Raw genomic sequence first — 15,911 nt, 5'->3', positions numbered from 1 at the left:
AAATGACCGGCAGGATCCGAGATCAGGGGGAAGAGTCAGTGGAAGAAGATTGGAAGAAATTTAAAGATTATTTACAGAGACATTGTAAAATTAACGAACTTTAGAATAATGTTGGGTTAAAATTAAGAGGTTTCCAGCTGTAATGGGTTAAAAGAATATGAAAAAATGGGTTTATAGAAGTAAAATTTCAAGATCATAAAAATTTAAGAATAAAGATTTGGGTAGGATAAAGAGGGAAACAAATTGCTGAGCTAATAAATTGAATTGGAATACAAAAAAGAGGTATGAGGGGGTCCAAGAAACAAGTAAACGAAAAATAATGGCTGTATTTTTTCTTTTTTATCCCTTTTTTGTAATGTAAAAATCTTAATAAAAATCTTATAAAAAAAATATTACAATATCCTTCTCCCATCACTCTCTTCTCCCTTGTGACCTCCTAGTTACTCCCTCAGGTCCAAGTTTCACCAGCTTCCATTACACTGGGGTCCTACCAAGTGGGAAGGGGGAACCATGGACACACTGATGGGAGAAGTCCAACAACCTCTGGAGGGCCTCACACAATGCTACCCCTACTCTACTCCACAGGGTGAGCTTCCCCAACCTGGTGCCCTCCAAGTGGTTGTTGGAACTCACATTGCCCATCATCTCTGACCTTTGCCCATGTTGGCTGGGGCTGACAGAGCAAATAGCAGAGTGGTTAGTTCAGCACAGAGAGGTGTTACATAATAAAATGTCTGGGAACATATGCTGTTCTTGCAGGAAGGATTGGGTCATGCTAACCAGTTTCCCCAAAGGTCACACGTCATTCTGGGAAACAAATGGCAACTTGGCACATGGGTTGGGTCTGGGAGCTACGGAGTCTGGCCAACTCACGAGAGAAGTTCCTCCATTTGTTAAACGAAAAGGCAACGTTATCTTTTTGCATGTGTGCTTATCTGAGTATCTTTTCGATCATTGTTGATGGTTGACGTAAGGGCCTTTTACTTCCGTCAGATTATTCAGCAAGTGTGTGTTCAAGCCTGTTGCCTTAAGTCACCATTTCCTGAATCTAAAACTACAAATTACAGTGGTACCTCGGGTTACAGACGCTTCAGGTTACAGACTCCGCTAACCCAGAAATAGTACCTTGGGTTAAGAGCTTTGCTTCAGGATGAGAACAGAAATTGTGCTCCGGCGGCGTGGTGGCAGCAGGAGGCCCCATTAGCTAAAGTGGTGCTTCAGGTTAAGAACAGCTTCAGGTTAAGAACAGACCTCCTCCAGAACAAATTAAGTTCTTAACCCGAGGTAAGGTAAAGGTAAAGGGACCCCTGACCATTAGGTCCAGTCGTGACCAACTCTGGGGCTGCGGCGCTCATCTTGCTTTATTGGCCGAGGGAGAACCAGAGCAGCACACGGAAATGCCGTTTACCTTCCCACCAGAGCGGTACCTATTTATCTACTTGCACTTTGACATGCTTTTGAAGTGCTAGGTTGGCAGGAGCAGGGACCGAACAATGGGAGCTCACCCCGTCGTGGGGATTCAAACTGCTGACCTTCTGATCAGCAAGTCCCAGGCTCTGTGGTTTAACCCAAAGCGCCAGCCGCGTCCCTTAACCCGAGGTACTACTGTACTACTGTGTGCTGCTCTGGTTCGCCAGAAGTGGCTTAGTCATGCTGGCCACATGACCCGGAAGCTGTACGCCAGCTCCCTTGGCCAATAAAGCAAGATGAGTGCCACAACCCCAGAGTTGTTCACAACTGGACCTAATGGTCAGGGGTCCCTTTACCTTTAAGTAGAATTTCAGCTAACTGGAAAGAAACATCCATGTATGTACAAACACACACACACACACACACACACACACACACACAAGTATTGTTCTTTTCAGACTCAGTGTGTTCTAAAAATTTATACTGAAGGAAGATAAAGGAGTCCTGCTGTTGGAAAATGTTACTGGTTTTCAAACATGTATAATATTGCTTTTTAGATACAGGCAAACTCTCAAAGCAGTTTGTTAGTATTACAAAGAATCATCAGAGAAGAGATTAAATTTGCTGTTCAGACTAAAAAACTGAGAAAGTGGGAAGAATTTGTCGGCCTTGCCTAATTGTGGGGCAAATTACATTTTTGGGGCAGCTGTCTCCAAAACCACGTAGACGCCATCCCCAGGGAGATTGTGGTTTCTTCCTCTTAATCATCTTCCGGCTCCTCTTTAATCTTCTTTTTCTTTTTCTTCTTCTTCTCTGAAGTCTGGAAAAAGAATAAGCGTTGTTACCCCTCTACTCCCAATTATGAAATATACAAAATGCAAAATTAGGAAGATTGATTTGCATCTAAGGGTTTTTCCTTTGAGATGCGAGCAGCAGAGGCACGGTCCTATTCTGCTCCCTCTTTGCTAATCTCTTTAGACGGAGAGGCTCACGAGAACCGCAGGAATCCATGGTTACCATCGATATGACCCTAATGAAATGAGTCAACAGCACTCAGCAAGAGAAGAGAAGCTTTCATCTCTAAGCATCTCAACAGAACAAAGCCCTTCTCCCTCCATTTACGGAGAAGTTTAAATGGAGGCAAGATGCTCGCCAATCAAAACGCAGCAGCGTGGGCCACACCTGCTTCCAAAATAGCTCCTCCTCGGAACTGCGCCACTGGGACCGGGCCGCTGCTATGCGACGCCGAGTGCATGCATATCAACGCATGCGGCTTGTGACGCACATGAGGCTGAAGAGGGTCGTTTCTGCCCCGGCAAGAGCTCTCTGGTTCGTCAAAGCCTTGAACGGCTCTGCAGAACAAGAGGTTGGAGGGTTGTGGAATAAGACATGGCTACAGGGTACATAACAGGGACGTGGGTGGCGCTGTAGGTTAAACCACAGAGCCTAGGGCTTGCCGATCAGAAGGTCGGCGGTTCGTATCCCCACGACGGGGTGAGCTCCCGTTGCTCGGTCCCTGCTCCTGCCAACCTAGCAGTTCGAAAGCACATCGAAGTGCAAGTAGATAAATAGGTACCGCTCCAGTGGGAAGGTAAACGCGTTTCTATGTGCTGCTCTGGTTCGCCAGAAGCGGCTTAGTCATGCTGGCCACATGACCCAGAAGCTGTACGCCAGCTCCCTCGGCCAGTAAAGCAAGATGAGAGCCGCAACCCCAGAGTCGGTCACGACTGGACCTAAAGGTCAGGGGTCCCTTTACCTTTACAGGGTACATAAAAAGGGAACTGTCTTTTTTCATGAGGGCTGGCTCCACGCAATTCTGAAAGATGCATCAAGGTATTTAGGAAAAATGGTGCTGCCCCCCATGCTCTGACTTTCCAGATCAGAGGCCTGCAAACTTTTTCAGCAGGGGGCCGGTCCACTGTCCCTCAGACCTTTGGGGGGGGGCACCGTATTTTTTGGAGGAGGGAAACAAGGAAAAAAATATTCTGAATCGCAGAAGCCAGAACAGCAAGAGGGATCTGGCTTCTGGGATAGCCTCTTGCTGTTCTGGCTTCTGGGATAGCCGCGTGCAGCCTCTCCTGGGCAGTGGGATGAAGGCTCCCCCAAGAGCCGCGCTCCCTTTAAAGAGTGCACGGAGCGTACACTCAGGGAAAAGCCCCCAAGAGCCGCACACATGCTCCATGCGGCTCTTTAAAGGGAGCGCTGAGCAGAGCCTCCCGCCTGCATTTGCTCCATAAGACGCACACACATTTCCCCTTACTTTTTTTGGGGGGGGGGAGAAGAGAGTGAGTCTTATAGAGCGAAAAATACTGTTGTTGGGGTTTTTTTTTTGGGGGGGGGAACAAATTCCGATGGCCCACAAATAACCCTGAGATGCATTTTAAATAAAAGCACACATTCTACTCATGTAAAAACACGCTGATTCCCGGACCGTCCGCAGGTCGGATTTAGAAGGCGATTGGGCCGGATCCGGCCCCCAGGCCTTAGTCTGCCTAGCCATGATCCAGATCATGTAAGTTTTTTAACTCCTGCAATTCAAACAGTAAGCATTCCTGGTGTGCCCATGTTCATTCAACCTTCCAACAAGCGACTGACAAAATTATGGACGTGCAGCTGCCACAAGTTTTCACTACAGCAGCATATGTCATCTTGGACGATTTGAAGCATCTTACCTCGACTGAGATGCTAGTTGATGGTTCTTCCTCCTCCTCATCCTCTACCCAAGCAGCTTCTTCCTGAGCTTTCATCTTTTTCTCCTTCTTCTTCTTTTTCTTCTTGACGGGTTCCTCCTGTTCTGCCTCTTCTTCCACTATGGGCAAAATTATTATTATTACTGTATCATTAATCCGCAGATCTCAGGGAGGTCCACGACGTTAACGTACAATATGAAAACGAAACAAAATGCGTGTTAAAAGTAAGAACAAAAACAAACTAATAATCCCTCCCCCACCACACTTTTAAAAATGCCAACCAGCCAAACACCTGGAAGAGGAACAGTTTTCAGCTGGCACCTAAAGGTATATAAAGAAGGCATCAGTAGAACCTCCCCTGGGGAGAGAATTCCACAAACGGGGAGCCACCGCAGAAAAGGCCCTGTTCTCGTGTTGCCACCCTCTGGGCCTCAGATGATGATCTAAGGGTTGGTTCATATGGGGAGAGATGAACCATCAGGTCTGAAACCTCAAGCACTGACAGAAGAACCGTCTACATTACTTACAGTAAGTGAGATCAGAAAATATAAACTGTGGAAACAATAATGCTAACTAAATCCTTCGTTCTTTGAGAGACAAAAGAATCTCCTGTGACGCACTATTTAATTGGGATCCGACATTATGGGATAGACCGAGTTTTAGAGATAAATAGTCATAGGGGGAGGCGAGCTCTTAATTTGCTATTATATCTGTACTTCAAGTCCGATTTGGCAAACCTCCCCTGGGAAGACTAATGTTTGATGCAACCTGTCTGCGAAAATTAATGAGCAAACGCTTAGATTTCATTGGAACTAAGAGAAGATGGCATCTGCCACTAGAGAAGGACTTTTGGATTGATTCGGCATAAACACCAGCGTGTGAGGACATACTGCAAATAATAGACTTACCAGCTGCAAAAAAAAAAAAAAAAAAAAGGAGTCATACAAATTTCACACAGAAGTATATTATTGTTCACTTCAACTCGCCTATGGAAACAACTCAGAGGCCATGAAAGAAGGAAGGATAACAACAGGAGGATTTAAAGAAGGAACTATTGGAAACTCAAGGCAGTAGAAACGTAAGATGATTGGACCCCACTAAACTTGAAGCATGGGAAGCCCCAACAAAAATTTATAATTTGGCAAAATATTTGGACTTTATGATATGCATTTGTATAATTTGGAATATTCAATGTGATTTGATTAGACTGTTAAAATGGAAAACATTATATATACACACACACACACACACACACACACACACACACACAGTGGTGCCTCGCAAGACAAAAAGAATCCGTTCCGCGAGTTTCTTCGTCTTGCGGTTTTTTTGTCTTGGGAAGCAAGCCCATTAGCGGCTTAGCGGCCTAGCGCTATTAGCGGATCAGCTGATCAGCGGCTTAGCGGATCAGCTGTTAAGTGGCTTAGCGGATCAGCTGATCAGCGGCTTAGCGGATCAGCTGTTAAGTGGCTTAGCAGCTTAGGATCAGCTGATAAGCGGCTTAGCGGCTTGGGAAAAAGGAGGGGGGAAGGAAAGAAACCCCGCAGGAACTCGCAAGACACTTTCGTTTTGCGAAGCAAGCCCATAGGAAATTCGTTTTGCGAAGCACCTCCAAAACGGAAAACCCTTTCGTCTAGCGGGTTTTCCGTCTTGCGAGGCATTCGTCTTGCGGGGCACCACTGTAAAAAAAGAAACCTCAAGCACTGACATGGCTTCCGGGTAAAGGTTTTAAATCACAGCGGCATTCAAGGTGCAGAAGAAAGCAGAAACTTAACATTCCAGGGGGATCTAGCGTTAGGGATGGCTGCAGCTCAGGAGAAGAGCTTCTGTCTTGCAAGCCGAAGGGTCCCAAGCTCCCATCCCTAGCAGGACTGGGAAAGACCCACCTAAAATCCTGTACAGTCACTGCCAGTCAGTGTAGACTGTACTAAACCTGATATGGATTCTTCTCAGCCATGAAGCTTACTGGGTAACCTTGGGCCAGTCACTGTCTCTTACCCTAACCTACCTCACAGGATTGTTGTGAAATGGGGAGGAGGAATAATAATAATAATAATAATAATAATAATAATAATAATAATAATAATAATAATAATGATGATAATAATTTATTTATACCCCGCCCATCTGGCTGAGTTTCCCCAGCCACTCTGGGCGGCTCCCAATCAAGTGTTAAAAACAATACAGCGTTAAATGTTAAAAACCTCCCTGAACAGGGCTGCATTCAGATGTCTTTTAAAGATAGGATAGCTGCTTATTGCCTTCACATCTGAAGGCAGGGTGTTCCACAGGGTGGGCGCCACCACCGAGAAGGCCCTCTGCCTGGTTCCCTGTAACCTTATTTCTCGCAATGAGGGAACCGTCAGAAGGCCCTTGGCCTTCTGTACACCATGTACACCACCTTGATATCCTTGGAAGATAAAGTTGGTATATAAATGTAAGAAATAAAGAAGAAGAATTTATTGAATTTATATACCGCCCTATACACGGGGTCTCAGGGTGGTTCACAGAATAAAGTCAAGATATTAAACTACAAAAAACATAGTAAAAATAAAAAACAACAACCCAATAGCCCCCCCAAAAAAACACATTTTAAAAGGGCATAGGATGTAAATCAGGTCAACCAAAGGCCTCGTTAAAAAGGAACGTTTTTGCCTGGCACCTAAAGGTGTATAATGAAGGCGCCAGGCAAACTTCGCTGGGGAGAGCATTCCACAGATGGGGAGCCACTGCAGAGAAGGCCCTGTTCTTGCATTGCCACCCTTCAGACCTCTCAAGGAGGCAGCACACAAAGGAAGGCCTCAGAAGATGATCTCAGGGTCCGGGTAGGTTCATATGGAAAGAGGCGGTCCTTAAAAGTATTGCGGTCCTAAGCTGCTTATGGCTTTATAGGTCAAAACCAGCACTTTGGATTGGGCCCGGAAACTTAATTGGTAGCCAGTGCAGTTAGACCAGGATCACAGTAATATGCTCAAACCGTCTTCTTATGTTCCCCCAATTCAGCTCAGACTCCATTTGAAGAAGGAATATACAGTGGTGCCTCGCAAGACGAAAAGAATCCGTTCTGTGATTCTCTTCGTCTAGCGGTTTTTTCGTCTTGCGAAGCAAGCCCATTGACGGATTAGCGCTATTAGCGGCTTTTAGAGGCTTATCTGCTGATCGGATCAGCTGATAAGCGGCTTAGCGGCTTAGAAAAAGGGGGGGAAGGGAAAAAAACCAGCAGGAACTCGCAAGACATTGTCGTCTTGCGAAGCAAGCCCATAGGAAATTCGTTTTGCGAAGCACCTCCAAAACGGAAAACTCTTTCGTCTAGCGAGTTTTCCGTCTTGCGAGGCATTCGTCTTGCGGGGCACCACTGTATTAATATAAATAAGAATTAAGTTGGTATACAATATTTTGGACTATACCGTTCTGTCTTTTGACAGACACTGCCCCCTATTCCATTAGACCCACTTATGAATAAAGAGCCTTTGGAGGGAAAACAGCCATCTCTTTTAGCCCGGAGGACTGCGGGCAACACATAGCATTCTGAGTACCAAAGCTACAAAACTCCACTAAAAAAGGATGTTTTCAGCCAACAAAAACTAAAGCCTCAGGCTTTGGCAATCTGTCAAGAGAGGGAGAATTGTGAAACTGAACAGACCATCGCCGTGGAGATTTAGAGGACAGTGGGTGGGTGTGGACTCAGCACTCGTTCCGACATGGGGAATTCTTTAAAAAGCACGTATCCTGCCTTCCTGCTTTGCATGCAGTCACTCCAGATATGTGGTTATCTGCACGGCAAACCGAGATGCAGGGTGGCTGTTCCTTAACAGAGTTCTAAATGAGAAAACTCAGACTAGATAGATGACTTTTCTTCTTCACAAGCTCCTTTGGGCTAGGAGCCTTTTCCTATGCTGATGACACCCAACTCTATCTGTTGATGGACGGCCATCCTGACTCGGCCCCAGACACACTGACCAGATGTTTGGAAGCTGTGGCTGGATGGTTACGTGGGAGCAGGTTGAAGTTAAATCCTTCGAAGACAGAGGTCCTTTGGCTGGGTCGGGATGATATGGGATCGGGGGGGTAACTCCCATCCCTTGCGGGGGTGCAATTAGTGTCCGTTAAAGAGTTTGGGTGTAATCTTCGACACCTCCCTTTCCATGGAGGCGAAGACTGCAGCTATAACAAAGGCGGCATTTTTTCATCTCCGCCAAGCTAAGCAGTTGGTGCCTTACCTCTCTCACCCTGACCTAGCCACTGTGATCCACACAACAGTCACCTCCAGACTTGATTATTGTAACTCGCTCTACGTGGGGCTGCCCTTGAGACTGACCAAGAAACTCCAGCGGGTGCAGAATGCTGCAGCGAGACTCCTTACAGGGTTCTCGCTGCGGGATCACATTCACCCGGCGCTATATCATCTGCACTGGCTCCCGGTGGAGTACAGGATCCGGTTTAAGGTGCTGATTTTAACCTTTAAAGCCCTATACGTCCTAGGACCCTCGTACCTACAGGCCCGCCTCTCCTGGTATGTCCCACGGAGGACCTTACGGTCTTCAAACAAAAACATATTGGAGGTCCCGGGCCACAGGGAGGTTAGACTGGCCTCAACCAGAGCCAGGGCTTTTTCGGCTGTGGACCCGATCTGGTGGAACGCTCTGCCACAAGAGACTAGGGCTCTGTAGGACTTGACATTTTCCCGCAGGGCCTGCAAGACAGAGCTGTTCCACCAGGCCTTTGGCTAAGGCAGTGTTTCCCAACCGGTGTTCCGCGGCACACTAGTGTGCCGCGAGACGTTGGCTGGTGTGCCGTGGGAGGGAGGCGGGCGAGTCGGGCGGCGAGAGGCGGGGCGGCGGCGGCGAGGATCCGCGTCGAGCCGGGGGCGGCTCCGCGGTGGTGGTGCCGAGGTTTCTCTCTCCATTCTCCCCTCACACACACACACACACAGAGGAAATAACACAGGATCAGCTGACAGGACCCGGCCAATGGGGCGGCGGCGGGGCAGCGCGCGCAAAAGGGAGGAGCGCGAGACAGCGGACGAGGAGGAGGCCGGCATGTCCGGGCAGCAGCAGCAACAACAGCAGCAGCAACTCCCGGCGACGGCTCCTCAAGCCCCGGGCAACCCTACTCCCTCACCGGCCTCGGCCGCCCTCCTGCTCCACCCGCCGCCGCCTCCCCCGCCGCCGCCGGCCACCTCGGCCCCGCTGCCGCCCCCTCCTCCGCCCGCTATCGCCGCCACCACCACAACAGCCGCCGCCGCCTCAGCTGGGCCCATGCCTGCCGGGAGCGGCGGCGGCGGCAGCAGCAGCAGCGCCCCGGCGCCCTTCCCTCACGGCGGCGACCCGGCCCTGAACGAGCAGGAGAAGGAGCTCAAGCGGCGCCTCAAGCGGCTCTACCCGGCCGTGGACGAGCAGGAGACGCCGCTGCCGCGCTCCTGGAGCCCGAAGGACAAATTCAGCTACATCGGCCTCTCGCAGAACAACCTGCGCGTCCACTACAAAGGTAGAGGGACGGAGGGAGGGCGAGGCCGAGGCCACCGCCATCCCCAGGCCCCCTCCGCCTCTTCCTCCGAAAGGCAGGCTGAGAAACTCCCAGGGAAGCTCTGAACGTCTCCCCCGAAACCGTCGGGAGGCTTCGGTTGTTGCCTTTCTCCGCCGAGGTCGGTGGACCCCGAGCCTAGGCTTCCTTCCCGCACCCCGCTTTCCGAAGACCGCACACCAGTTGGGCCAGTACATATTCCCCTCCCGTGACTGGAGCGGAATAGCCCTTTCTCTTCTTCCCCAACCCTTGTCGTTGGAGGAGTCCCTCAGTCCCTCGCTTTGCTGCCTCCTCCCCCCCCACCCCCAAAGCTTGGAGGTTCCCCGGCAAGGGGGAGGGAAAAAAATTGAAACTTACACTTTCGTGCGTCCCTCCCGGCGTGACGCTGCGCGCTGACGTCACGGGGCTGTAATGGTGGTGTGCCTCGAGATTTTTTTCATCAAACAAGTGTGCCTTTGCCCAAAAAAGGTTGGGAAACACTGGGCTAAGGAACAGTCTGACCCCCTCCTTTGGTATTCCTCACAGAACTCTAGCCCAAAGAGGGGGGCAGGAGGGATATAAATAAAATATTATTATTATTATTGCCACTTGTAGCAATCTAGCCAGCTAGCCATTGAGAGTGTCAGGGCTGGCTTTGAGCCTAAAAGCCCAACAACAAAAACCAATGGGTTGCAAGCTTCAGCTCCATGCTCACAAGCATGTGAAGCTTGTTTCCTCTCTAGTGAGCTGTGCTATTAACTTTCAGTGAACGTGCAATAATGGTAACCGTGTGTGTGTGTGTGTGTGTGTGTGTAAAGCATTGAAACACCGAAGCAGTCGATCAGCAAACCCAGCCCAGAAGGTAAGGTAAAGGGACCCCTGACCGTTAGGTCCAGTCGTGGCCGACTATGGGGTTGCGGCGCTCATCTCGCTTTAGTGGCTGAGGGAGCCGGCGTACAGCTTCCGGGTCATGTGGCCAGCAGGACTAAGCCACTTCTGGCGAACCAGAGCAGCACACAGAAACGCCATTTACCTTCCCGCCGGAGCGGTACCTATTTATCTACTTGCACTTTGACGTGCTTTTGAACTGCTAGGTGGGCAGGAGCAGGGACTGAGCAACGGGAGCTCACCCCGTCGCGGGGATTCAAACCGCCGACCTTCCGATTGGCAAGTCCTAGGCTCTGTGGTTTAACCCACAGCGCCACCTGTGTCCCAATTAAAATGAAAAGGTGACAATTCATTTCTGCAAGTGAAGTCAGCCCATCACATTCCTTGCCCACTGAACGTGCCCAGTCCTGGGGGTATTTTTTGCAGGGAGAGAAGGGTGAGCCCTTCCCCCCTCCATCTTAGTTGAGGGGTGGGGGGAAGACTGTTGTGCACAACAGACAATGAATTATTTTGATCCCTCTTCAGTCCTACCTCGGAAGTTGAATGGAATCCGTTCCGGAAGTCCGTTCAGCTTCCAAAACGGTCGGAAACCAAAGCGCGGCTTCCGATTGGCTGCAGGAAGTTCCTGCGGCCAATCGGAAGCCCCGTTCAGACGTTCGAGTTCCAAAGAACGTTTGCAAGCCGGAACACTCACTCCCGGGTTTGCAGCATTCGACAGCCAAAACGTCTGAGTACCAAGGCGTGCGATAACCAAGGTACGGCTGTATTTGATTTTTGTCTCCCTTCCTCCCATTCTGTTCTATCGTTCCTCCCATTCCACTGAGTTTCCTTTGGGCTTTTTTACTGGGCATTGTAGGAAGTAATATAAATAGAAAAGACTGTAAGTAGAAAGAATGTTTTTATATGCAGACGGCAGCAAGAATATTATTGGCACAAAAATGGAAGCAAGAAGAATTACCGACGAAAGAAGAATGGAGGATGAAATTAATGGACTATGCAGAACTAGTTAAACTAACAGGAAGGATCTGAAATCTGCGGGACCAGAGATTCACAGAAGACTGGTGTAAATTTACAGACTATTTGAAAAGTAATTGTGATGATCAGACTACGTTTGTAGGTTTGCAAGAGGTTTGGTGAGGTGAATTATTGGAACTATTACAAAAATGGATAAAAGGGAGGATGGTTAGTTAAGACAATATGAATTTAAGAAATGCATAATAAGTGACAAAAATGGTGGATCATCAGAGGTGCTGATGGAAGTCCAAAAAAAAAAAAAGATTGTGTAAGTTGTGGAGTTTTGTGGTATGTATTATAATTTATATGTTAAAATTAATAAAAAATATTTTTTTAAAAAGTTTCCTTTGGGCTGTTTGGAAGGTACTCCCCCCCCCCCCCCGCTTTAGGGACTTATCCTGAGAAGGGAGTTTTTGTCTTTCTCCAAACCTGACTGATTTCCCCACCAACACCAGCTCCACACACACAAAAACTTTCTTTATGTGGCTCTTGCTGCTTTGGCTACAAAATGCCAGGCACTCTTCCCAGAAGTTTGGAAGAGGCAGAATGGAAGATGATTTGCGGAACCTTTGAAGCCGACTGGGAAGCCCATCAAATTTCTTTCAGGTTACACAAAGAGAGCATAGTGGCGAGTCCAACGGCCGGCAGGGAAACCATTTTACAAAAGTACATTTACACAAAGGAGGTGGAAGCCAATCAAGTGACTTCAGACGCAACTGAGATTCCGGAGGCACAGCAACTAACCTTTGATTTCTACTATTTTCGCCTTCTTTGCTTTTCCTGGACCTGCTGTCGTCGTCGTCTCCTCCTCCTCCTCGTCTTCCAGTTCACGTTTGCGCTTTCCTGGGACTGGAGGAAGCGTTGACTCCCCAGAAGGGTCGTAGGTCTTCACTTCACTGGAATGACAAAAGGAGTTTTATTTTGGTTTTTAAAAAAATGCAAGGAAAAAGCACGAAAACCGAAGATCATGCCCATCTTTTCCTAGCCTGAATGACTTTGGGCACTGGTTTTCAACCGTGGACAACAGTGGCCTCTGTCCCTCTTTCCTTTTCTCCCTCCTCTGATGCCCTCTTGCGTCTCTGCTTCCCAAAGGATTGTGTGGTTGTTTGTTTGTTTGTGGCCCTGGCTACAAACTATATATATATATATATATATATATATATATATATATATATATATATATATATATATATATATATATATATGCTTTCGTAGATTTTCACGGGTACAGGAATGCAGGTTTTGGTGTCTTCGGGTGTCTTCCCGTGTAAGAGTTGGGGTGTCTAGGCGACGTTTCGACGAGGTCTCACTCGTCATCTTCAGGCTGGTGCTTTCGGCTTCTTGTTACTAGAACAGAGCAGGATCTCAGTGTTTGAGTTCCTATAAATACTGTTGAGGGGGTGTGGTGTATAGCCTCCAACGTTCTGGGCAGAGAGGGAGTTCCCAGGTTAGTGTGCCTTTTCTTCTTTTGTTCCTTAATTACTTGAGGGATATCTTGAGTGATTTCTTGAGTGATATTCTGAGTACCACTTAGGAGGGTCATTAGGTGTGGATTAGTTGCTAAAGCTTTCGTGTCTTGACCTCTTGAGCTTGTGAAGAGTTTTTCTGAGAAGATGGCTGTACTGCACTTAGTTGTGCTCTGGCTTGGCTTCGTGTATAGGGGCGAGCTGTGGTTTTGTGCCCTGTGCCAGCCAGATCTGTGTAGGGATTGCAGGGGGGTGCAGCATCCGGAGGTGCCACTATGGTTTGGCTACTGGATGGTGTCTGTACTTTATCTGTGGAGAGGGTCTGGGTTTGGGTCTGGTGTGGTTGATTGGAGATGGCGTTCTGTGTGTCTCTGGACAGAGTCCACACATAAGACAGACACACACACCAACAAACTCCACAAACTAGAGAAACGCCAGAAGCCCAGCCACCCTCCACAACAACCCATGAAACAAACAGTACATAACATATCAGACAGGATCCTCACCTCAACTGAAACCAAAGTACTCTCCAAAGGTTTCAACTTTGCAGTCGCCCCGAGACGCATCCCCACGGAAAACATCATATGCGGAGTCGAAGCTAGCCTAACCAAAATCAACCCAGATGAAGCCAATAAAATCAGACTTGAAGTCACCAACATCCTCTGCTCCAGCAAACCACCCAGAAGCAATTTACACAAAGAAGAACAGAAAGCACTCACCAACCTGAGGAAAGACAACAACATAATCATTCTCCCAGCAGACAAAGGTAATGCCACTGTTGTGATGAACACATCGGACTACCAAGCAAAACTATCAAATCTACTCCAAGACCCTACCTACCAACCTATAAAAACAGATCCCACCACCTATCTGGAAAAAACCACCAAATCCAAAATAAAAGCCTCTCCTATCAGTGAAGAAATCCAGCTAAGAATCATCCCCAGAGAAAAATCATCCAGATGCCCCAAACTCTACGGTCTCCCCAAGATACACAAAGAAGGAACGCCACTCAGACCAATAGTCAGCTCCATAGGCTCACCTCTACAAAATCTCGCTAAATTTCTCGCTAAGCAACTTCAGCCCTATGCAGAATCTATCGCTTCACACGTTACAAACTCCTTCCAGTTCATAGAAACAATAAAGAAGCAAAACCTACATCCCGATGACCTACTTGTGAGCTTCGATGTTGTATCTCTCTTCACACAAGTGCCCATTAATGAAGCCTTGACAGCCATTCAAAACAAATACAATCCACCCGAATACATCCTGGACCTGACCAACCACTGCCTAACCAACACGTACTTCATCCACAATGGACAAAGATATAAACAGATAGAAGGAGCACCTATGGGATCACCCCTCTCACCGGTCATCGCAAATCTGTACATGGAACACTTTGAAACCAATGCTTTAGACAAGTCAGAACACAAACCCAAACTTTGGCTCAGATATGTTGACGACACCTTTGTAATTTGGCCACACGGGAAGGAAAAACTAGATAGCTTCCTCACACATCTCAACAGCCTACACCCCAAAATACAATTCACTATGGAAATAGAAGCCAACAACCAACTTCCCTTCCTTGACGTCCTAATCTACAAAAAACCTGATGGCTCCCTAGGACACACTATCTACCGGAAAAAAACACACACCAACCGCTACTTACATGCACAATCACACCACCACCCTGCACAAATAAACTCCGTAGCCAAGACTCTCATCTCCAGAACCAAACGCCTGGCTGACAAAGACCACTTGACAACTGAGTTACAGAATCTCTCAAATGTGTTAATCGCCAACGGATACCAACAAAACAGGGTTACGAAGCTAATCCAAAAAGAAACACCCCCCAAAAACCAAGACACAGAAGAAAACAATGGCATGGCCCTCCTTCCTTATATCAAGGGCACTACAGATAAAATTAGCAAAATCCTCCATAAACACAATATCAAAACAGCCTTTTGCACCAACCAAAAAATAGCCAATATCCTCAGAAACCCAAAAGATAAAATCCAGTTAGAAAACCAAGGGGTCTATGAAATACCCTGCAAAGTCTGCCCAGCCACGTACATTGGACAAACAAACAGACGAATAAATGCACGTATCGCAGAACACAAGAATGCCGTCAAAAAAGAAGAAAAAACTTCCTCTCTTTACCAACACATGAAAGAAACAGGACACGAAATTAATTTTGCAGATTCCAAATTGCTCTTTAACATGGAACATCACCACAAGAGAATAATCATGGAAGCCATCGAGATAGAGAAACACCCTCACAACATGAACAAGCGTGACGACACGTCCCGCCTGCCAGACATCTGGAAATTAGCCCTCCCCACAAAAACCGACACCAGAACCAGAGACACACAGAACGCCATCTCCAATCAACCACACCAGACCCAAACCCAGACCCTCTCCACAGATAAAGTACAGACACCATCCAGTAGCCAAACCATAGTGGCACCTCCGGATGCTGCACCCCCCTGCAATCCCTACACAGATCTGGCTGGCACAGGGCACAAAACCACAGCTCGCCCCTATACACGAAGCCAAGCCAGAGCACAACTAAGTGCAGTACAGCCATCTTCTCAGAAAAACTCTTCACAAGCTCAAGAGGTCAAGACACGAAAGCTTTAGCAACTAATCCACACCTAATGACCCTCCTAAGTGGTACTCAGAATATCACTCAAGAAATCACTCAAGATATCCCTCAAGTAATTAAGGAACAAAAGAAGAAAAGGCACACTAACCTGGGAACTCCCTCTCTGCCCAGAACGTTGGAGGCTATACACCACACCCCCTCAACAGTATTTATAGGAACTCAAACACTGAGATCCTGCTCTGTTCTAGTAACAAGAAGCCGAAAGCACCAGCCTGAAGATGACGAGTGAGACCTCGTCGAAACGTCGCCTAGACACCCCAACTCTTACACGGGAAGACA

General features: G+C 47.8%; 1 protein-coding gene across 1 annotated transcript in view; it reads right to left on the bottom strand.

The window, feature by feature from the left end:
• Positions 1-2,060: 2,060 nt before the first annotated feature.
• Positions 2,061-15,911, bottom strand: part of NOP58 (NOP58 ribonucleoprotein) — a 38,350-nt gene continuing 24,499 nt past the window's right edge. The window contains exons 13-15 of the mRNA XM_081171277.1: positions 12,249-12,400; positions 4,083-4,219; positions 2,061-2,230 (exon numbers count right to left, since the gene is read on the bottom strand). Coding sequence (XP_081027403.1) covers positions 2,171-2,230; positions 4,083-4,219; positions 12,249-12,400 — 349 coding nt within the window. The 3' untranslated portion in view covers positions 2,061-2,170. The remainder of the gene's footprint in view (positions 2,231-4,082; positions 4,220-12,248; positions 12,401-15,911) is intronic.

This window comes from Podarcis bocagei (assembly GCF_964188305.1).
Source record: "Podarcis bocagei genome assembly, chromosome: 1".
Classification (NCBI taxonomy): Eukaryota; Metazoa; Chordata; class Lepidosauria; order Squamata; family Lacertidae; genus Podarcis; species Podarcis bocagei.
Note: the sequence above shows the minus strand (reverse complement) of the source record. Positions and strands in the feature narration are given on the sequence as shown.